Genomic DNA, 25,546 nt, shown 5'->3' on the forward strand with positions numbered 1-25,546 from the left:
CAGGATTTCTACTTCAATAACAAATGTTGGTTTGGTTCAAAATAATCCATAGTTATGTTCAAATATCCTCTGTTTTGTTCGTGCGTTCAAGACACTATCCGAATGGTAAAGAAGGGTGACGCGCACGACGCATTTCGTGACAAAAAAAATCTAAATATTCCATTACCGTACTTCGAAGCATGTCAACCGCTGTTTAAAATCAATTTTTATACAATTTTTCTCGTAAAAAAGCTATAATATTCCGCCCGGGAAAGCGTGTTTACGTTCAAAGAGAGAGAAAATAAAAACATGGGATCCCCTCGTGCACGAGCCTCAGTCTGATGGTACTCTGAACGGCCACTATCCAAACGCGCTAATGTTTTTCAGCCAGAGGCTGGAATTACATCATTCAGCTTTTTCCCAGGTTCTGAGAGCCTATGGGAGCCGTAGGAAGTGTCACGTTACAGCAAAGATCCTCAGTTTTCAATAAACAGAGCCAAGAAGAATAAGAACTTGTCAGACAGGCCACTTCCTGTAAGGAATCTTCTCAGGTTTTTGCCTGCCATATGAGTTCTGTTATACTCACAGACACCATTCAAACAGTTTTAGAAAGTTTAGGGTGTTTACTATCCAAAGCCAATTTTAGTGACCCGTCCTGTAGTGTCTGGTTTTAGTGACCCGTCCTGTAGTGTCTGGTTTTAGCGACCCGTCCTGTAGTGTCGGGTTTTAGTGACCCGTCCTGTAGTATCTGGTTTTAGTTACCCGTCCTGTAGTGTCTGGTTTTAGTGACCCGTCCTGTAGTATCTGGTTTTAGTGACCCGTCCTGTAGTGTCTGGTTTTAGTGACCCGTCCTGTAGTGTCTGGTTTTAGTGACCAGTCCTGTAGTGTCTGGTTTTAGCGACCCGTCCTGTAGTGTCTGGTTTTAGTGACCCGTCCTGTAGTGTCTGGTTTTAGTGACCCGTCCTGTAGTGTCTGGTTTTAGTTACCCGTCCTGTAGTGTCTGGTTTTAGTGACCCGTCCTGTAGTGTCTGGTTTTAGTGACCCGTCCTGTAGTGTCTGGTTTTAGCGACCCGTCCTGTAGTGTCTGGTTTTAGCTACCCGTCCTGTAGTGTCTGGTTTTAGTGACCCGTCCTGTAGTGTCTGGGTTTAGTGACCCGTCCTGTAGTGTCTGGTTTTAGTGACCCGTCCTGTAGTGTCTGGGTTTAGTTACCCGTCCTGTAGTGTCTGGGTTTAGTGACCCGTCCTGTAGTGTCTGGGTTTAGTGACCCGTCCTGTAGTGTCTGGGTTTAGTTACCCGTCCTGTAGTGTCTGGGTTTAGTTACCCGTCCTGTAGTGTCTGGTTTTAGTGACCCGTCCTGTAGTGTCTGGTTTTAGTGACCCGTCCTGTAGTGTCTGGTTTTAGTGACCCGTCCTGTAGTGTCTGGTTTTAGTGACCCGTCCTGTAGTGTCTGGTTTTAGTGACCCGTCCTGTAGTGTCTGGTTTTAGCGACCCGTCCTGTAGTGTCTGGTTTTAGCGACCCGTCCTGTAGTGTCTGGTTTTAGCGACCCGTCCTGTAGTGTCTGGTTTTAGCGACCCGTCCTGTAGTGTCTGGTTTTAGTTACCCGTCCTGTAGTGCCTGGGTTTAGTTACCCGTCCTGGAGTGTCTGGGTTTAGTTACCCGTCCTGTAGTGTCTGGTTTTAGTGACCCGTCCTGTAGTGTCTGGTTTTAGTGACCCGTCCTGTAGTGCCTGGGTTTCATTGGGTCTTCTCTCTGCTCCGGTAAGAGGATGTCTGCATCGCCAAATGACACACTCTTCCCTATACGGTGCACTACTTTTCAGCAGAGCTCTATGTGTCCTGGTCCCTCTGGTCAAAAGTACTGTCCTATAAAGGGAATAGGGTGCCATTTAGGACTCAGAGGAGGTACGAGGAGAGAGGTATGTTTGATGTAAGCAGGGTGCAGGTGAGGTCAGGAGCTGTTCAGTGTTATATGAGAGAGGGGTGTGTGTGACTGAGTGTGGAATACATTTTTAGACTCCCCCCAAAAATTCCTGAAATCATAGCTGTGTGAGGTCTGTGGCTCTGTCCAAGTAGACTAGGTCAAACATTCTCTCTCTCTCTCTCTCTCGCTCTCATTGTACCTGAATGAGGACCCAGGGAATCCAGGGAACTAACCCTAACTCTAATCCAGGGAATGCTGAATGGACTGGAGGAAATGTTGTGATTTATAACAGTGTGACAGGAAGCACGGTAGAGGGAGGAGAGGATAGGATAGGAATGGAGAAGAGGGGAAGGAGAGGAGAGAAAATGTGAAGGGGAGGAGTGGAGAGGAGGTGAAGGAGAGGGGGAGGAATGGAGAGGAGATGAAGGAGAGGGGCGGTAGAAGTGTGGAGATTTGACATGACAGCTGATGATATGAAGCAGACTTCCAGGAGGTTCTGCTCTGGTCTGTTTCTGTTCGAGGTTGTGTTCATTAGGCACCAAACGGGAAAAAAAACACACTGAAACAGGGAGGGACTACCTGAACTTGTCCAATAACAAACGCTCATTTTCAGTTTCCATTGAAACACATTTGATACAGTGGGTACTAATGAATATGATCCAGTTTCTGATTGATGTGTCTGTGTTTCTGTATCCCGTCTCTCCACAGCCTCCTCCCCAAAATCAACACCCCCCTGGACAGCCCTACCCCTCCCACAGCCTGCTCCGACTACCCCAGTGCTCCCCTGTTCACCTGAGTCACCCCGTCCCCCTTTCCCTGTCCCCTACGTCCGTCCCTGGACCAGGAAAGCCCAGACCACCTACTCCCCCTCCTCACCGAGCCCTGTCTCCCCATGGCCAAGGACATGCCCACAGCCACAGCCAGGCTCCGCCAAGAGGGGCATCGTTTCACAGTGTGCCACAGCATCATAACTCCTGCAGGATGGTCTTGGTGAGGCTGTGTGTGTGTGTGTGTGTGTGTGTGTGTGTGTGTGTGTGTGTGTGTGTGTGTGTGTGTGTGTGTGTGTGTGTGTGTGTGTGTGTGTGTGTGTGTGTGTGTGTGTGTGTGTGTGTGTGTGTGTGTGTGTGTGTGTGTGTGTGTGTGTGTGTGTGTGTGCAGGATGGTCATTGAGTGGAGGATGGTCTCGCTCTCTTTGATATTGTACCTGAATGAGGACGCTGGGAACTAACCTTAACCCAGTAAATCCAGGGAACTAACCCTAACCTTAACCCAGGGAATCCAGGGAACTAACCCTAAACTTAACCCAGGGAATCCAGGGAACTAACCCTAAACTTAACCCAGGGAATCCAGGGAACTAACCTTAACCTTAACCCAGGGAATCCAGGGAACTAACCTTAACCCAGGGAATCCAGGGAACTAACCTTAACCCAGGGAATCCAGGGAACTAACCCTAACCTTAACCCAGGGAATCTAGGGAACTAACCCTAACCTTAACCCAGTAAATCCAGGGAACTAACCTTAACCCAGGAAATCTAGGGAACTAACCCTAACCTTAACCCAGTAAATCCAGGGAACTAACCTTAACCTTAACCCAGGAAATCTAGGGAACTAACCCTAACCTTAACCCAGTAAATCCAGGGAACTAACCCTAACCTTAACCCAGGGAATCCAGGGAACTAACCCTAACCTTAACCCAGAGAATCTAGGGAACTAACCCTAACGCTAACCCAGGGAGGATGGTGTGGAGGATGGTCCTGGTGGGGGGGTGGAGGATGGTCTAGGTGAGGGAGTGGAGGATGGTCTTGGTGAGGGAGTGGAGGATGGTCTTGGTGAGGGAGTGGAGGATGGTCTTGGTGAGGGAGTGGAGGATGGTCTTGGTGAGGGAGTGGAGGATGGTCTAGGTGAGGGAGTGGAGGATGGTCTAGGTGAGGGAGTGGAGGATGGTCTAGGTGAGGGAGTGGAGGATGGTCTAGGTGAGGGAGTGGAGGATGGTCTAGGTGTGGGAGTGGAGGATGGTCTAGGTGAGGGAGTGGAGGATGGTCTAGGTGAGGGAGTGGAGGATGGTCCTGGTGAGGGAGTGGAGGATGGTCCTGGTGAGGGAGTGGAGGATGGTCCTGGTGAGGGAGTGGAGGATGGTCCTGGTGAGGGAGTGGAGGATGGTCCTGGTGAGGGAGTGGAGGATGGTCCTGGTGAGGGAGGGGAGGATGGTCCTTGTAGGGAGGGGAGGATGGTCCTTGTAGGGAGGGGAGGATGGTCCTTGTAGGGAGGGGAGGATGGTCCTTGTAGGGAGGGGAGGATGGTCCTTGTAGGGAGGGGAGGATGGTCCTTGTAGGGAGGGGAGGATGGTCCTGGTGAGGGAGGGGAGGATGGTCCTGGTGAGGGGGTGGAGGATGGTCTAGGTGAGGGAGTGGAGGATGGTCCTGGTGAGGGAGTGGAGGATGGTCTCGGTGAGGGAGTGGAGGATGGTCTAGGTGAGGGAGTGGAGCATGGTCTAGGTGAGGGAGTGGAGGATGGTCTAGGTGAGGGAGTGGAGGATGGTCTTGGTGAGGGAGTGGAGGATGGTCCTGGTGAGGGAGGGGAGGATGGTCTAGGTGAGGGAGGGGAGGATGGTCCTTGTAGGGAGGGGAGGATGGTCCTTGTAGGGAGGGGAGGATGGTCCTTGTAGGGAGGGGAGGATGGTCCTTGTAGGGAGGGGAGGATGGTCTAGGTGTGGGAGTGGAGGATGGTCTAGGTGTGGGAGTGGAGGATGGTCTAGGTGTGGGAGTGGAGGATGGTCTAGGTGTGGGAGTGGAGGATGGTCTAGGTGAGGGAGTGGAGGATGGTCCTGGTGAGGGAGTGGAGGATGGTCCTGGTGAGGGAGTGGAGGATGGTCCTGGTGAGGGAGGGGAGGATGGTCCTGGTGAGGGAGGGGAGGATGGTCCTGGTGAGGGAGTGGAGGATGGTCTAGGTGAGGGAGTGGAGGATGGTCCTGGTGAGGGAGTGGAGGATGGTCCAGGTGAGGGAGTGGAGGATGGTCTAGGTGAGGGAGTGGAGGATGGTCTAGGTGAGGGAGTGGAGGATGGTCTAGGTGAGGGAGTGGAGGATGGTCTAGGTGAGGGAGTGGAGGATGGTCCTGGTGAGGGAGTGGAGGATGGTCCTGGTGAGGGAGTGGAGGATGGTCCTGGTGAGGGAGTGGAGGATGGTCCTGGTGAGGGAGTGGAGGATGGTCCTGGTGAGGGAGGGGAGGATGGTCCTTGTAGGGAGGGGAGGATGGTCCTTGTAGGGAGGGGAGGATGGTCCTTGTAGGGAGGGGAGGATGGTCCTTGTAGGGAGGGGAGGATGGTCCTGGTGAGGGAGGGGAGGATGGTCCTGGTGAGGGAGTGGAGGATGGTCCTGGTGAGGGAGTGGAGGATGGTCCTGGTGAGGGAGTGGAGGATGGTCCTGGTGAGGGAGTGGAGGATGGTCTAGGTGAGGGAGTGGAGGATGGTCTAGGTGAGGGAGTGGAGGATGGTCTAGGTGAGGGAGTGGAGCATGGTCTAGGTGAGGGAGTGGAGGATGGTCTAGGTGAGGGAGTGGAGGATGGTCTAGGTGAGGGAGTGGAGGATGGTCTAGGTGAGGGAGTGGAGCATGGTCTAGGTGAGGGAGTGGAGCATGGTCTAGGTGAGGGAGTGGAGGATGGTCTTGGTGAGGGAGTGGAGGATGGTCCTGGTGAGGGAGGGGAGGATGGTCTAGGTGAGGGAGGGGAGGATGGTCCTTGTAGGGAGGGGAGGATGGTCCTTGTAGGGAGGGGAGGATGGTCCTTGTAGGGAGGGGAGGATGGTCCTTGTAGGGAGGGGAGGATGGTCTAGGTGTGGGAGTGGAGGATGGTCTAGGTGTGGGAGTGGAGGATGGTCTAGGTGTGGGAGTGGAGGATGGTCTAGGTGTGGGAGTGGAGGATGGTCTAGGTGAGGGAGTGGAGGATGGTCCTGGTGAGGGAGTGGAGGATGGTCCTGGTGAGGGAGTGGAGGATGGTCCTGGTGAGGGAGGGGAGGATGGTCCTGGTGAGGGAGGGGAGGATGGTCCTGGTGAGGGAGGGGAGGATGGTCCTGGTGAGGGAGGGGAGGATGGTCCTGGTGAGGGAGGGGAGGATGGTCCTGGTGAGGGAGCGGAGGATGGTCTCGGTGAGGGAGCGGAGGATGGTCTCGGTGAGGGAGCGGAGGATGGTCTCGGTGAGGGAGCGGAGGATGGTCTAGGTGAGGGAGTGGAGGATGGGTGCAATTATGGAATCTGTAATATCTGAAATGAAGTTGGATTATTAAGGAACCGGACTCTACTGCTCCACAGTCAGTGTGATGGCCTGGTCTCCTTTCACAGGTCTTGTGTGTCCTATAAAACTTCATGTGTATTGACAGTTCTTTATTTAACTAGGAAAGTCAGTTAAGAATAAATTATTATTATTTACAATGACAGCATAACCCTGCCAAATCCTAACCCGGACGAGGCTGGGCCAATGGTACGCCGCCCTATGGGACTCGCAATCACGTCCGGTTGTGATACAGCCTGGAAACGAACCAGGGTCTGTAGTGACTGAGATGCAGTGCCGTAGGCCTCTGCGCTATAGGCCAATAAAGAGGCCAGGTTAACCAGGGATGTAGTGCTGCCTCTAACACTGAGATGCAGTGCCTTAGACCACTGCGCCACTCGGGAGTTGAATACAGGCCAATATAGAGGCCAGGTTAACCAGGGTTGTAGTGCTGCCAGAGCGCAGGGGAGTGGCTCTCCCTCACTTTTTTCAATTTGAGAAGAAACAGAGCTGGTAAAACTATTTCTGGAAAATTCATTCTGATCAATTTTAAATAAGTTATATTTAATTATCACCAAATATTCCATGTAAAACAACAGAATGGCAAACCAAATAAATATGTATATCAGACTAGAGGAACATGGAGGAGGTTCCTGTATATCAGACTAGAGGTACATGGAGGTTCCTGTATATCAGACTAGAGGAACATGGAGGTTCCTGTATATCAGACTAGAGGTACATGGAGGTTCCTGTATATCAGACTAGAGGAACATGGAGGTTCCTGTATATCAGACTAGAGGAACATGGAGGTTCCTGTATATCAGACTAGAGGAACATGGAGGTTCCTGTATATCAGACTAGAGGTACATGGAGGTTCCTGTATATCAGACTAGAGGTACATGGAGGTTCCTGTATATCAGACTAGAGGAACATGGAGGTTCCTGTATATCAGACTAGAGGAACATGGAGGTTCCTGTATATCAGAGGTACATGGAGGTTCCTGTATATCAGACTAGAGGAACATGGAGGAGGTTCCTGTATATCAGACTAGAGGTACATGGAGGTTCCTGTATATCAGACTAGAGGTACATGGAGAAGGTTCCTGTATATCAGACTAGAGGTACATGGAGGTTTCTGTATATCAGACTAGAGGAACATGTAGGAGGTTCCTGTATATCAGACTACAGGTACATGGAGGTTCCTGTATATCAGACTAGAGGTACATGGAGGAGGTTCCTGTATATCAGACTAGAGGAACATGTAGGAGGTTCCTGTATATCAGACTAGAGGAACATGTAGGAGGTTCCTGTATATCAGACTACAGGTACATGGATGTTCCTGTATATCAGACTAGAGGAACATGGAGGAGGTTCCTGTATATCAGACTACAGGTACATGGAGGAGGTTTCAGTTCTATCTGTAATTCTCAAAGCAATTTACAGTATCTGGCTTTAATACCATATGGGATTGTCCATGGGGATATGATGAAGCCTTTAGCGAGGAGAAGAGATGAGCTTTGCTGCTGAAGCCTGCAGGTCAGATTAGACAGACTAGTTTGATCCTCCGCTAAACACTACGACGAAGCCTCCAAAGAGAGGAGAGGAGCCTGCAGGTCAGATTAGACAGACTAGCTTGATCCTCCGCTAAACACTTCGACGAAGCCTCCAGAGAGAGGAGAGGAGCCTGCAGGTCAGATTAGACAGACTTGCTTGATCCTCTGCTAAACACTACGACGAAGCCTCCAGAGGAGAGGAGAGGAGCCTGCAGGTCAACACAGAGTAGTCTTTCATGACAGACAAAACATTACAATGTACAGTAGCCAGCCAGCGGCCTGCGCACACAGTAAGATTTGGTGACTCGAAGTAAGAAACCTGACGTAAGAAACCTGACTCTATCTCTGACCCTTATCTCTGTCTTTACTGTCATAGTGTCAGGGCTCAGAACCTAACTCTATCTCTGACCCCTTATCTCTGTCTTTACTGTCATAGTGTCAGGGCTCAGAACCTAACTCTATCTCTGTCTTTACTGTCATAGTGTCAGGGCTCAGAACCTAACTCTATCTCTGTCTTTACTGTCATAGTGTCAGGGCTCAGAACCTAACTCTATCTCTGTCTTTACTGTCATAGTGTCATGGCTCAGAACCTAACTCTATCTCTGTCTTTACTGTCATAGTGTCATGGCTCAGAACCTAACTCTATCTCTGACCCCTTATCTCTGTCTTTACTGTCATAGTGTCATGGCTCAGAACCTAACTCTATCTCTGACCCCTTATCTCTGTCTTTACTGTCATAGTGTCATGGCTCAGAACCTGACCCCATGTCAGACCCCAGCAGGTCTACATCACGACATATCATGCTCATTTAGTGTTTAGTATTTATCAGGATCCCCATTACCTCAACTCAAATCATATTTTATCGGTAACAGACTGTACACACGGTTAGCAAGTGTTAATGCGAGTGACCCCTATCTCTGTCTTTACTGTCATAGAGTCATGGCTCAGAACCTAACTCTATCTCTGTCTTTACTGTCATAGTGTCAGGGCTCAGAACCTGACCCCTATCTCTGTCTTTACTGTCATAGTGTCATGGCTCAGAACCTAACTCTATCTCTGTCTTTACTGTCATAGTGTCAGGGCTCAGAACCTGACCCCTATCTCTGTCTTTACTGTCATAGTGTCATGGCTCAGAACCTGACCCCTTATCTCTGTCTTTACTGTCATAGTGTCATGGCTCAGAACCTGACTCTATCTCTGACCCCTTATCTCTGTCTTTACTGTCATAGTGTCATGGCTCAGAACCTGACCCCTTATCTCTGTCTTTACTGTCATAGTGTCATGGCTCAGAACCTGACTCTATCTCTGACCCCTTATCTCTGTCTTTACTGTCATAGTGTCAGGGCCGCCCCCCGCCCCCCGTCACGCAAGCCGGCTCGACCGACTCTATCTCTGACCCCTTATCTCTGTCTTTACTGTCATAGTGTCATGGCTCAGAACCTGACCCCATGTCAGACCCCAGCAGGTCTACATCACGACATATCATGCTCATTTAGTGTTTAGTATTTATCAGGATCCCCATTAGCTCAAATCAAATCACATTTTATCGGTAACAGACTGTACACACGGTTAGCAGGTGTTAATGCGAGTGTCGCGGAAATGCTTGTGCTTCTAGTTCCCGACTGTGTAGCAATATTTAACAAGTAATCAAGTAATCTAACAATTCCACAACAACTACCTAATACACACAAATCTAAATAAAGGAATGGAATAAGAGTATATACATATAAATAGGTACTACTCTACCTGGGGTCTAAACAGGGTCCAAACAGGGTTAACACAGTGACAACAGCCTGCATCATCAATAACACATTACATCATACAACACATTATTACATCATCCCTCTAGGATTTGATTTGATTACACACGTACAATGTAAAATCCACAATACCACAGCATTACTGTGTGTGTGTGTGTGTGTGTGTGTGTGTGTGTGTGTGTGTGTGTGTGTGTGTGTGTGTGTGTGTGTGTGTGTGTGTGTGTGTGTGTGTGTGTGTGTGTGTGTGTGTGTGTGTCTGTCTCATCATTAGGACACACACACACACACCACATCACATCAGGCTCATTAGCAGTGTGCTTAAAGCCTTAATGAGATGTTAACTCCTGCTCTGATGAAAGACAAGGTCATTAGGAGGTCATAGCAGACCCAAGGCCAGTCTATTGAAGTATCATCAAGCAGCATGCTATTAAAGCTGCAGTCTGGGATTCGGTTTTCAATAAATACAGCAACAACAAAACAAAAAATTATAATAATAATGAAATGACTTTTGAACAGATTCCCAGATTGTAAATTTAAGAGATGATGAGATTAATGACAGTGTGTGTTGAGGAGGCAGAGGTAATTTATTGATTTATAGTCTGGAACAAGCTTCGCAGAAATAGACGTGGTAAATTGAGTTGAGCCATATCAAACTAATGTTGGATAAAGCTGTCAGAACGGCCCACTTTTTACTGCAGTAGAATATTGTGTCCAGTGTTCCAAGTTCCGGGGGACGAAATTCCAATTCCAAAATGTCCACTGGGCCTAAACTTGGTTTCACTTGGTTTCCGTAACAAATCAGAACATGTGTTCAGTTCTGGCTAACTCATTGGATTATACTATATCTCACTGCATAAGAGACAGGCTTATACAGGCCTTCTCGTTCAACTGTTGCTCTTCCAGAAAAAATCCAATGGTTTCGAGCATTATTAAGTAAGGCCTGTAGTCGTGGTCTAACTGCCAGTCCAATCCAACCCCACCCTGTAGCAATAACATCTGATTGGTCCAGCTCCAGACCTAGGAGCTCCAGGGAGGCTAACCAGGCTGCTGACTCTTCCCAAGAAGAGCCTCTCAGCTGGGGGCAGCTTAGCCAGGGCTGTGGGGTTCTTCTGGTATTCAGTAAAGAGGCTGTCTGTGTCCATCCTAGTGGATAACTGGTTGATAATTCATCTTTTGAGCCCGTTTTGCTGTTAAAAAGACCTTATTGTGAAAAGCGTCATTTGAACCAGTTCTGCCCACTAGGGTCTAACTCAGGAACAGTATGAATGGTAAGAGTTCTGTACAGTTACCACTGCATTCACAGTCGCAGTTTTATATCTGGATTTCATCAGATATGCGCTTTCTTCTGGCCTGGATTCAATTTGTCTTCCCATTTGACACTGTAGCCTGTATTTTGGATCGTACTCAAATCGTCCCTCCTTGCATGACGATACCGGCTGCAAATGTTTTAGATCAGTAGTTGTTCAACAGTAGCCTTCGTAGAGACAGAACCCTTTGTAATGTGTTAGTTTCCCTCGTCCCACAGCTCTTGGCAATAGTGGAACCAAAGGGGAAACATAACCACTTTATGATCACTTGATGGATGGCAGGGTAACGAAAGCCCTCAAAGCGTCACAAAAGTTTTCAGGGGCATAGAAACCTCTTCAAAAAATAAAAAACGTGTGAAACTTGTGATATTCCAGATGAGACAGAGCAACCGCCCTGCTTTAAAGCCAGCCAACTTCACTCAAGGGCTTTTAACATTACTGAGCAGAAACCGAGTCGAGACAAACCAAGCTGTACTGAGCTTGTTCTGGCGACACATCCACTGTAGCCATCAAACTCAACTATGGACTTGGACTTTCCATTGTTCCCCTCTGATCAGGGCCTGATTTAGACCTGGGACCCCAGGTGGGTGATATTAATGACCAGGGACTGATTTAGACCTGGGACACCAGGTGGGTGATATTAATGACCAGGGACTGATTTAGACCTGGGACACCAGGTGGGTGATATTAATGACCAGGGACTGATTTAGACCTGGGACACCAGGTGGGGTGATATTAATGATCAGGGCCTGATTTAGACCTGGGACACCAGGTGGGTGATATTAATGACCAGGGACTGATTTAGACCTGGGACACCAGGTGGGTGATATTAATGACCAGGGCCTGATTTAGACCTGGGACCCCAGGTGGGTGATATTAATGATCAGGGCCTGATTTAGACCTGGGACACCAGGTGGGTGATATTAATGACCAGGGCCTGATTTAGACCTGGGACACCAGGTGGGTGATATTAATGATCAGGGACTGATTTAGACCTGGGACACCAGGTGGGTGATATTAATGACCAGAGCCTGATTTAGACCTGGGACACCAGGTGAGTGATGATAATAATCAGGTAGACGAGACAACAAGCAGGGTCCAGACCTTGTAGGGTCAGAGTTGAATAACACTGCACTATAGTAAGGGCTCTGTGTTTTGTAAAATCATGTAACAAAGCAAGATTCTATCCTGTATTTTAAGTCTTATAGAGACATGAGAATTAGACGAAAATTAAAGTATTGTCTGAGGAAGGTGCTGGACCATCTCACATAAAAAGAAAAGGCGACGGTTTGAGGAAAACGCTTTCAATCAAGGTTTTAATCTAGGTCATGTGACATGACTGAGCAAAGAACAATTATAGTTGCTAGAACTGTATGGTACTGTATGATACTGTATGATACTGTATGGTACTGTATAGTACTATATGATACTGTATGGTAATGTATGGTACTGTATGGTACTGTATGGTATGGTACTGTATGTTACTGTATGGTAATTTATGGTATGATACTGTACGGTAATGTATGGTACTGTATGATACTGTATGGTAATGTATAGTACTGAATGATACTGTATGGTATGATACTGTATGGTACTGTACGGTACTGTATGGTACTGTATGGTACTGCATGGTATGATACTGTATGGTACTGTATGGTAATGTATGGTACTGTATGACACTGTATGTACTGTATGGTACTGGATGGTAATGTATAGTACTATATGGTACTGCATGGTATGATACTGTATGGTACTGTATGATACTGTATGATACCGTATAATATGATACTGTATGGCACTGTATAGTACTGTATGGTACTGTATGGTACTGCATGATACTGTATGGTACTGTGTGGTAATGTATGATATGATACTGTATGGTAATGTATGGTACTGTATGGTAATGTATGATATGATACTGTATGGTACTGTATAATACTGTATGGTACTGTATGATACAGTATGGTATGATACTGTATGGCACTGTATAGTACTGTATGGTACTGTATGGTACTGCATGATACTGTATGGTACTGTGTGGTAATGTATGATATGATACTGTATGGTAATGTATAGTATGGTACTGTATGGTAATGTATGATATGATACTGTATGGCACTGTATAGTACTGTATGGTACTGCATGATAGTGTATTGTACTGTATGGTAATGTATGATATGATACTGTATGGTAATGTATGGTACTGTATGGTACTGTGTGGTAATGTATGATATGATACTGTATGGTAATGTATGGTACTGTATGATACAGTATGGTACTGTATGATACAGTATGGTATGATACTGTATGGTAATGTATGGTACTGTATGGTAATGTATGATATGATACTGTATGGTAATGTATGGTATGATACTGTATGATACTGTATGGTACAGTATGGTATGATACTGTATGGTACTGAATGGTAATGTATGGTATGATAATGTATGGTATGATACTGTATTATACTGTATGGTGGTATGGTATGATACTGTATGGTACTGTATGGCAATGTATGGTATGATACTGTATGATAATGTATGGTACTGTACTGTATGATTCTGTATGATACTGTATGGTGGTATGGTATGATACTGTATGGTACTGTATGGTACTGTGTGATACTATATGGTACTGTATGGTACTGTACTGTATGATACTGTATGGTACTCTATGATACTGTACTGTATGATACTGTATGGCACCAAATGGTACTGTACTGTATGGTACTGTACTGTATGATACTGTATGGTACTGTACTGTATGATACTGTATGGTACTGTATGGTACTTTACTGTATGATACCGTATTGTACTGTATGATACTGTATGGTACTGTATGGAACTGTATGATACTGAATGGTACTGTATGGAACTGTATGGTACTGTACTGTATGATACTGTATGGTACTGTACTGTATGATACTGTATGATACCGTATGGTACTGTATGGTACTGTACTGTATGATACTGTATGGTACTGTATGATACTGTATTGTACTGTATGATACTGTATGGAACTGTATGATACTGTATGGTACTGTATGATACCGTATTGTACTGTATGATACTGTATGGTACTGTACTGTATGATACTGAATGATACCATATGGTACTGTATGGTACTGTACTGTATGATACTGTATGGTAATGTATGATACTGTATTGTTCGGTATGGTACTGTACTGTATTATACTGTATGGTACTGTACTGTATGACACTGTATGGTACTGTATGACACTGTATGGTACTGTACTGTATGGTACTGTATGGTACTGTACTGTATGGTACTGTACAGTATGGTACTGTATGGTATGATACTGTATGGTACTGTACTGTATTATACTGTATGGTACTGTACTGTATGGTACTGTACTGTATGACACTGTATGGTACTGTATGACACTGTATGGTACTGTACTGTATGATACTGTATGGTACTGTACTGTATGGTACTGTACTGTATGGTATTGTACTGTACTGTATGGTACTGTGTGGTACTGTATGATGCTGTATGGTACTGTATGGTACGGTATGGTACTGTACGGTATGGTACTGTACTCTATGGTACTGTATGATGCTGTACGGTACTGTATGGTGCTGTATGGTACTGTACTGTATGGTACTGTACTGTATGGTACTGTACTGTATGGTACTGTATTGTACTGTATGGTACAGTACTGTATGGTACAGTACTGTATGGTACAGTACTGTATGGTACTGTATGGTACTGTATGGTACTGTACTGTATGGTACTGTATGGATCTGTACTGTATAATACTGTATGATACTTTATGGTACTGTATGGTACTGTACTGTATGATACTGTACTGTATGGTACAGTATGGTACTGTATGGTATGGTACTGTGGTACTGTATGGTACTGTATGATACTGTATGGTACTGTATGGTGGTACTGTATGACACTGTATGATACTGCATAGTTATGCAATGTATGATACTGTATGGTACTGTATGGTACTCTATGATACTGTATGGTACTGTACTGAATGATACTGTATGGCACTGTATGATACTGTATGGTCACAGTACTGTACTGTATGATACTGTATGGTACTGTATGGTTCTTTACTGTATGGTACTGTATGGATCTGTACTGTATGATACTGTATGATACTTTATGGTACTGTACTGTATGGTACTTTATGGTACTGTACTGATGATACTGTATGGTACTGTACTGTATGGTACTGTGCTGTATGATACTGTACTGTATGGTACTGTATGGTACTGTATGATACTGTATGGTACTGCACTGTAAAATACTGTATGCCACTGTATGGTACTGTACTGTATGATACTGTACTGTATGATACTGTATGATACTGTATGGTACTGTACTGTATGATACTGTATTGTATGGTACTGTATGGTACTGTATGGTACTGTGTTGTATGGTACTGTATGGTACTGTATGGTACTGTATGGTACTGTATGGTGATACTCTTTGATACTGTATGATACTGTATGGTACTGTATGGTGGTATGGTTTGATACTGTATGGTATGGTACTGTATGGTACTGTATGATACTGTATGATACTGTATGGTGGTATGGCATGATACTGTATGATACTGTTCGGTACTGTATGATACTCTATGGCACTCTATGGTACTGTATTATACTGTACTGTATGTTACTGTACTGTATGACACTGTATGGTACTGTATGGTACTGTACTGTGTGATACGGCATTATACAGTATGGTACTGCATGGTACTGTATGATACTGTATGGTACTGTATTGTACTGTATGGTACTGTACCTTGTGGTACTGTATGATACTGTATGGTACTGTACTGTTCTGTATGGTACTGTATGAATCTGTATGGTACTGTACCCTAAGATACTGTATGGTACTGTATGGTACTGTACAGTATGATACTGTATGGTACAGTATGGTACTGTATGATACTGAATGGTACTGTTTGGTACTGCATGATACTGTATGGTACTGTATGGTACTGTATGGTATGGTACTGTGTGGTTTGGTGGTGTATGGTACTGTATGGTACTGTATGGTACTGTACTGTATGATTCTGTGTGGTACTGTATGATACTTAATAGTACTGTATGGTACTGTATTGTACTGTATGATACTGTATGGTACTTTACTGTATGATACTGTATTGTACTGTATGGTACTGTACTGTGGTACTGTATGATATGACACTATATGGTACTGTATGGTACGGTACTGTACTGTATGGTACTGTATTGTACTGTATGGTACTTTACTGTATGATACTGTATGGTACTGTATGCTACTGTATGATACTGTATTGTACTGTACTGTATGATACTCTATGGTACTGTATGGTACTGTACTGTATGATACTGTATGGTATGGTACTGTATGGTACTGTATATTACTGTACCGTATGATATTGTATTATACTCTATGGTACTGTACTGTAGGGTACTGTATGATACTGTATGGTACTGTATGATACTGTATGGTACTCTATGGTATGGTACTGTATGGGACTGTATGGTACTGTATGGTATGGTACTGTATGGTATGGTACTGTGTGGTACTGTATGGTACTGTATGGTATTGTGTGGTACTGTATGGTACTGTATGGTATTGTGTGTTACTGTATGGTATGGTACTGTATGGTACTGTATGGTATGGTACTGTATGGTACTGTATGGTATGGTACTGTATGGTACTGTATGCTATGGTACTGTATGGTACTGTATGGTATGGTTCTCTATGGTACTGTATGGTGTGGTACTGTATGGTATGGTACTGTACTGTATGGTACTGTATGGTACTGTATGGTATGGTACTGTATGCTATGGTACTGTATGGTATGGTACTCTATGGTACTGTATGGTATGGTACTGTATGGTATGGTGGTATGGTATGATACTGTATGGTACTGTATGAAACTGTGGTATTGTATGGTACTGTATGATACTCTATGGTACTGTATGATACTTAATGGTACTGTATGGTACAGTATGGTACTGTACTGTATGATTATGTACTGTGTGGTACTGTACTGTATGATACTGTATGATACTTTATGGTACTGTATGGTACTGTATGATACTGTATGGTAGTGTATTGTACTTTACTGTATGGTAATGTATGGTATGGTACTGTATGGTACAGTATGATACTGTATGATACTGTATGGTACTGTATGGTGATGTATGGTATGATACTGTATGGTACTGTATGATACTGTATGGTGCTGTATGATACTGTATGGTACTTTACTGTATAATACTGTGTGGTACTGTATGGGGCTGTACAGTATGATACTGTATGGTACTGTATGGTACTGTATATTACTGTACTGTATGATACTGTATGATACTGTATGGTACTGTACTGTATGGTACTGTATGATACTGTATGGTACTGTATGATACTGTACTGTATGATACTGTATGATACTGTATGGTACTATACTGTATGATACTGTATGATACTGTATGGTTCTGTATGATACTGTATGATACTATTTGGTACTGTACGGTATGATACTGTGTGGTGCTGTATGGTACTGTATGGTATGGTACTGTATGGTACTGTGTGGTACTGTATGGTATAGTACTGTATGGTACTGTATGGCATGGTACTGTATGGTATTGTGTGGTACTGTATGGTACTGTATGGTTCTGTATGGTATGGTACTGTATGGTATGGTACTGTATGGCACTGTATGGTACGGTACTGTATGGTATGGTACTGTATGGTACTGTATAGTACTGTTTGATACTGTATGGTACTGGCTGATACGGTGTGGTACTGTATGATACTGTATGGTACTGTATGGTACTGTATGGTACTGTATGGTGTGGTACTGTATGATTCTGTATGGTAGTGTATGATTCTGTGTGGTAGTGTATGGTAGGTACTGTATGATACTGTATGGTACTGTATGGTACTGAATGATACTGTATGGTACTGTATTATACTGTATGGTATAGTACTGTATGGTACTGTATTGTATGGTACAGTCTGGTATGGTACTGTATGGTATGGTACTGTATGGTACTGTATGTTGTGGTTCTGTATAGTACTGTATGATACTGTATGGTACTGTATGATACTGTACTGTATGGCACTGTATGGTACTGTATGGTATGGTACTGTATGGTAGTGTATGATTCTGTGTGGTAGTGTATGGTAGGTACTGTATGATACTGTATGGTACTGTATGGTACTGAATGATACTGTATGGTACTGTATTATACTGTATGGTATAGTACTGTATGGTATTGTATGGTACAGTCTGGTATGGTACTGTATGGTATGGTACTGTATGGTACTGTATGTTGTGGTTCTGTATTGTACTGTATGATACTGTATGGTACTGTATGACACTGTACTGTATGGCACTGTATGGTACTGTATGGTATGGTACTGTATGGTAGTGTATGATTCTGTGTGGTAGTGTATATGGTAGGTACTGTATGATACTGTATGGTACTGTATGGTACTGAATGGTACTGTATGATACTGTATTGTATGGTACTGTATGGTGGTGTATGATACTGTATGGTAGTGTATGGTAGTGTATGGTAATGTATGGTACTGTATGGTAGTGTATGGAGTATCTAAACACTCTTTCCTTCTTAGAGAAACTGTGTGTGTGTGTGTGTGTGTGTGTGTGTGTGTGTGTGTGTGTGTGTGTGTGTGTGTGTGTGTGTGTGTGTGTGTGTGTGTGTGTGTGTGTGTGTGTGTGTGAATATGGAACATCTGTACAGTAGGTAACAGCCAGACGTTAATCATGATGTCATCATTCTGCAGTAGATTAATAACACATGACGGATCTTCATCACATGCTTCTGAGTCTTAAATGGCACCCTATTCCCTTTGTACTGCACTACTTTTGACATAGGGCCCTATAGGGAAACATTTAGGATGCATATATACTGTCTGTCTGTCTGCCTGTCTGCCTGTCTGGGGAAGGGGAGGGAGGGAGGGCTGCCATGGTGAACGAGTGAAGGTGTCGATGTGATAACACAGGCAGACAGAGCTCATATGAAACCTGGGGTACAATTAGGTGGCTTTGATCGCCCCCTGGTGCTGTGTGTGAGTCAACGCTATCATCTGAGTCTACTGATCCCATCAGTTTTCAGTTCAGATTAAGTTTTGAACTGAATACCACTATACACATGTTCCAATTGGGACAATAAAGAGTTGGTTTGATTGCTTGATAGACTGATTCCTTCATTCATTGATTGTTTTGATTGGCGGTCGGTGTGTCTGTCTTCAATAGGAGTTGGAGAAGCCTAGTCCACCCCAGAAGCCCCTACCTGCCGACCCCCTGGGCAGGAATACCCAGAAGCCTTTGACTGCAGACCCCCTGGGCAGGAATACCCAGAAGCCTTTACCTACCTACCCCCTGGGCAGGAATACCCAGAAGCCTTTGCCTGCTAACCCTAACTCCCCCGGAAGGAGTGGTCATCTGATTCGTAGCCCCATTGCTGTCGGAGTCCCCATCCCTGTACCTGTCCCCGGTGTCCCCAGGCCGCTGAGACCTGTTCCACACCACAACAGGTACGTCCCAGATACTCTGGACAACACCCAGCTATTAGATCAATCAACTTATAGTCTCGCTTGACAGACTGTTACTGGCTGGTCAACGAAGATTTTTGTTCAGCATTCTGAGATGAATCAATTTATCCTTTCATGCCAAGATTACGTTTTCTAACCAGTCACTTGTGAATTTCTGGACGTGATACTTAACATGCACTTTTAACATCTATCTTCCTCTCCCTCTCCCTCCCCCCCCAGATCTGTACCTAAGCAACCCCCAACACTACCTAAGCCTCGTGTGATCGTTCACGCCAAGTTCAGCAGCTGAGAGCAGCTGGACTAAACTGAAGGGAATTAAAGGACGTTCTTTCTGTAAGATGATAAAGACATTTCACTTGCACTATGAAACCTTAAGATGTGGTGTCTCTGAGTTTTGAATAATGGGGACGGACCGTTGGGCGGTTGGCGTGTCAGCGAGTCAGTCCCCTCCGTTGGTGCTCTGATGTCAAAGAGGTGCTATAGGTCTGAGCTCAGGTACATGTATGTAAAGTATTTATGTTTTGTGTATTTATTAATTAGTTACCACACAGCGCACTGTGCCAGACACTTGGGATTTAATTTGTAGTCTTTGTTTATTTTATTTTGTTCTACTCTTAGCCATTTGATTTCAATCATGGGGATATTTTAACCTGTTTTGATGGACAGGGAGCAAGGGGAAAGGTCCAACTTAACAAAGCCTGTCTCTGGAGATCTGGGAAGTTGTAAAGACCAACATGGCGTTCAATGAACTGGATTCAGAACAAAAGGAAAGACATCTACAAACATCAGATAGGGCGACTTTCTTCTGCACTTGGGTTGACGGACTTGGGTTGCGTATGACACCACCTGTTGTAAGACAACGGCATCACTGGTAAATCCTGCCGCAGGTCTTCCTCCATACAGTATACAGCCAGCTGTTTCTCCCTCTGTGACCGTACTATGTATGCACTGATGCTGAGAGACTGAGCCCTGAGGAACACCAATAACAACCTTACACCAACCTTACAACAACCATACACCAACCTAACACCAACCTTACACCAACCTTACAACAAACATACACCAATCTAACACCAACCTTACACCAGCTGTACACCAATCTTTGACCAACTATACACCAACCTTGCATCAACCATACACCAATCTTTCAACAACTACAGTGCCTTACAAAAGTATTCATCCCCCTTGGCATTTCTCCTATTTTGTTGCATTACAACCTGTAATTTAAATAGATTTTTATTTGGATTTCATGTAATGGACATCCACAAAATAGTCCAAATTGGTGAAGTGAAATGAAAAAAAATAACTTGTTTCCAAATATTCTAAAAAATAAAAAACTGAAAGTGGTGTGTGCATATGTATTCACCTCCTTTGCTATGAAACCCCTAAATAAGATCTGGTGCAACCAATTACCTTCAGAAGTCACATAATTAGTTAACTAAAGTCCACCTGTGTGCAATCTAAGTGTCACATGATCTGTCACATGATCTCAGTATATATACACCTGTTCTGAAAGGTCCCAGAGTCTGCAATACCACTAAGCAAGGGGCACCACCAAGCAAGCTGCACCATGAAGACCAAGGAGCTCTCCAAACAGGTCAGGGACAAAGTTGTGGAGAAGTACAGATCATGGTTGGGTTATAAAAAATATCAGAAACTTTGAACATCCTGTGGAGCACCATTAAATCTATTATTAAATAATGTAAAGGATATCCAATTTGTAAGTCGCTCTGGATAAGAGCGTCTGCTAAATGATGTAAATGTAAATATGGCACCACAATAAACTTGTCAAGAGAGGCTCCGCCCACCAAACTCACGGACCAGGCAAGGAGGGCATTAATCAGAGAGGCAATAAAGAGACCAAAGATAACCCTGAATGAGCTGCAAAGCTCCACAGCGGAGATTGAAGTATCAGCCCATAGGACCACTTTAAGCCGTACACTCCACAAAGCTGGGCTTTACGGAAGAGTGGCCAGAAAAATCCATTGTATAAAGAAAAAATAAGCAAACAGTTTTGGTGTTTGCCAAAAGGCATGTGGGAGACTCCCCAAACATATGGAAGAAGGTACTCTGGTCAGATAAGACTAAATTTGAGCTTTTTGGCCATCAAGGAAAACACTATGTCTGGCGCAAACACACCATCTCTCATCACCCCGGCAGGGACGGGGAAACTGGTCAGAATTGAAGGAATGATGGATGGCGCTAAATACAGGGAAATTCTTAAGGGAAACCTGTTTCAGTCTTCCAGAGATTTGAGACTGGGACGGAGGTTCACCTTCCAGCAAGACAATGCCCTTTCGCATACTGCTAAAGCAACACTTGAGTGGTTTAAGGGGAAACATTTAAATGTCTTGGAATGGCCTAGTTAAAGCCCAGACCTCAATCCAATTGAAAATCTGTGGTATGACTTAAAGATTGCTGTACACCAGCGGAACCCATCCAACTTGAAGGAGCTGGAGAACCTATCCAACTTGAAGGAGCTGGAGCAGTTTTGCCTTGAAGAATGGGCAAAAATCCCAGTGGCTAGATGTGCCAAGCTTATAGAGACATACCCCAAGAGACTTGCAGCTGTAACTGCTGCAAAAGGAGGCTCTACAAAGTAGTAGTTAAGCACGCTAAAATTTTCACTTTTTTGTCTTATTTCTTGTTTGTTTCACAATAAAAAATATTTGCATCAGGCATGTTGTGTAAATCAAATGATACAACCCCCCCCCAAAAAATCATTTTAATTCCAGGTTGTAAGGCAATAAAATACGAAAAATGCCAAGGGGGTGAATACTTTTGCAAGCCATTGTATACACCAACCTAACACAAACCTGACAACAACCATACACCAACTTTACACCAACCTAACACCAACCTTACACCAATCCTTCACCAATCTTACACCAACTACACACCAATTTCACACCAACCTTAAAACAGCTATACACTAACCTTACACCAACCTTACATCAATCATACACCAACCTTCCACCAACCTCACAAAAACCTTACAACAACCTTACACCAACCTTAGAACAACCATACACCAACTTTATACCAACCTTAAACCAGCTATACACCAACCTTAAACCAGCTATACACCAATCTTACACCAACTTTACACCAATCTTACACCAACCTTACACCAACCATACACCAACCTTAAACTAGCTGTACACCAACCTTAAACCAACCTTAAACCAACCTTACACCAACCTTACACCAACCTTACACCAACCATACAACAACCTTACACTCAGCAGCTGACCCAAGAGTTAACTCAACACCCACAAGCACTACATATATAGACACTACATAGCACTACATAGCACTACATAAAACACTACATAGCACTACATAAACACTTGATTGTGGGATTATGTCACACCGTCAGTCAGAAGTAGGGCTACCTAACAGAAAGGCTAACAAGCGGTAATTGGAATTGAACACTACGGTTAATAAGCAAAACAGAAACCTCTTTAAGAGGTGGAAAACCATTCATTTTGCCATGGAAGTCATTCATTAGCTGTTTGTACCTGGTGAAAGAAGGTTTCGAGGTTGTTTTTAACTTACTTTACTCTGATTGTGTATCACCACTGAGACAACCACAATCCTCCAACACTGACTCTCAACTCTCACGGCTGATTACTGCTTATTATGTACAGCAGGGCCAACGTTCGCTAGCAAAACGCTGTCGAACGTTGCAGATAGAAATGCCACAAATAGTGCTGTAGTGATTTCTTATTCTACATGTCAGAGAGGGGTGAATGAATGTTACAAAACGTTGCGTTCTGCTGAACATGGCCCCGGTTTTTAATTTGCCATTGTGCCAATGTTAGCCTGATTAAATCAGATTGACTTCTGTTCTCAAATGTGGAGTGGCTATACTGAGGTGTCATTAATTAAGATATTACACAGTTATTACACAGTCCAGAGGTGTTATTACACAGTCCAGAGATGTTATTACAGTCCAGACGTGTTATTACACAGTATTACACAGTCCAGACGTGTTATTACACAGTCCAGACGTGTTATTACACAGTCCAGACGTGTTATTACACAGTCCAGACGTGTTATTACACAGTCCAGACGTGTTATTACACAGTCCAGACACAGTCCAGATGTGTTATTACACAGTCCAGATGTGTTATTACACAGTCCAGATGTGTTTACACAGTCCAGACGTGTTATTACACAGTCCAGATGTGTTATTACACAGTCCAGATGTGTTATTACACAGTCCCAACGTTATTTTAGTTATTACACAGTCCAGATGTGTTATTACACAGTCCCAACGTTATTTTAGTTATTACACAGTCCAGATGTGTTATTACACAGTCCAGATGTGTTATTTCACAGTCCAGATGTGTTATTACACAGTCCAGATGTGTTATTACACATTCCAGATGTGTTATTACACATTCCAGACACAGTCCAGATGTGTTATTACACAGTCCAGATGTGTTATTACACAGTCCAGATGTGTCTTAGTCCTGTCTTTATGTCATAAAACTCAGAAGATATGAGGTGACTATTTTATTAAATAATTGTATGGTTTTTATTACAGCGTGAAGGCTGTAATTGACAGTATTGTTCAAAACTTTTCATTCACACTGTTGAACTTTATTTTAAGCGCAGACATCTTGTTCTCAAATATCTAGATGGAAAACAGATATGTTTTGTCATGTCTATCTGGTATTTCATCTCTTGACTTTTGGAGGCAGAGATCCATAGATTCATAATCAGTTAGTTTTACTATGACCTTCTATTGTGTTGCACTAGTTTTACGTTGTTTACTTTGCTGTTTGAAAGTCTTGTTGCCATGACACCAGTATTACTGTCCTGTGTCCTACCTGTAGTCACACCAGTATTACTGTCCTGTGTCCTACCTGTAGTCACACCAGTATTACTGTCCTGTGTCCTACCTGTAGTCACACCAGTATTACTGTCCTGTGTCCTACCTGTAGTCACACCAGTATTACTGTCCTGTGTCCTACCTGTAGTCACACCAGTATTACTGTCCTGTGTCCTACCTGTAGTCACACCAGTATTACTGTCCTGTGTCCTACCTGTAGTCACACCAGTATTACTGTCCTGTGTCCTACTGTACCTGTCCTGTGTCCTACTGTACCTGTCCTGTGTCCTACCTGTCCTGTGTCCTACTGTACCTGTCCTGTGTCCTACTGTACCTGTCCTGTGTCCTACCTGTCCTGTGTCCTACCTGTCCTGTGTCCTACTGTACCTGTCCTGTGTCCTACCTGTCCTGTGTCCTACTGTACCAGTCCCGTGTCCTACTGTACCTGTCCTGTGTCCTACCTGTCCTGTGTCCTACTGTACCTGTCCTGGGTCCTACCTGTCCTGTGTCCTACTGTACCAGTCCCGTGTCCTACTGTACCTGTCCTGTGTCTTACCTGTCCTGTGTCCTACTGTACCTGTCCTGTGTCCTACTGTACCTGTCCTGTGTCCTACCTGTATGTCCTGTTTGAAAGTTCCTTTTTGTCTGTGTTACATAGAAAACACAATATGTTACATGTAAACACAACACGTTATCATGGACAGATCGCTTTTTGTAAGATAATTATTTGATACGCTTTAGTGTCTATGTCAATACACTTTAGTGTCTATGTCAATACGCTTTAGTGTCTATGTCAATACGCTTTAGTGTCTATGTCAATACACACAAACTTTTGAACACTTGATCAGTATCAGTAAAATGTTTTTTTTAAACACTAAAGTGGTCTTGTTTTTTTTGTCTATTATACAATTCAGACTAATGTTCTCAGTTGACTGCTACTGGCTCCTCTTCCCCTCCAACAAATGGATGATGCTTTGAAACAAAACTACGTCATTCATTTTGAAACACTTAACAAATAGTGAAACTGTCCATCCCGTTTAGAACGGTTGAGTATACGAATACAGAGGAAGTAGTTGCCTTTCTTTTCAAAACGTTTAAAACGTTTTCAAGCCGTTTCTGTTGCACCTCCACGCCAACTCGTTTCTGAGTCAACGATCTGCTCCGTTCTCTAACAGCAGCTTGACAAAGTCTTCATAGTTGTTCAGGAACGTCATCTGAATGTCAGACGGACATCACATCTCTTTATGACTGTTGTTGTAGTGAAGTCAGGAAACAGTACAGACATCACATCTCTTTATGACTGTTGTTGTAGTGAAGTCAGGAAACAGTACAGACATCACATCTCTTTATGACTGTTGTTGTAGTG

General features: G+C 44.1%; 1 protein-coding gene across 1 annotated transcript in view; it reads left to right on the forward strand.

The window, feature by feature from the left end:
- LOC106577343 (disintegrin and metalloproteinase domain-containing protein 12) overlaps positions 1-25,053 on the forward strand; it is a 103,192-nt gene extending 78,139 nt beyond the window's left edge. The window contains exons 16-18 of the mRNA XM_045701159.2: positions 2,610-2,891; positions 19,042-19,322; positions 19,560-25,053. Coding sequence (XP_045557115.2) covers positions 2,610-2,891; positions 19,042-19,322; positions 19,560-19,629 — 633 coding nt within the window. The 3' untranslated portion in view covers positions 19,630-25,053. The remainder of the gene's footprint in view (positions 1-2,609; positions 2,892-19,041; positions 19,323-19,559) is intronic.
- Positions 25,054-25,546: the final 493 nt, after the last annotated feature.

This window comes from Salmo salar, chromosome 18 (assembly GCF_965601325.2).
Source record: "Salmo salar chromosome 18, fSalSal1, whole genome shotgun sequence".
Lineage (NCBI taxonomy): Eukaryota > Metazoa > Chordata > Actinopteri > Salmoniformes > Salmonidae > Salmo > Salmo salar.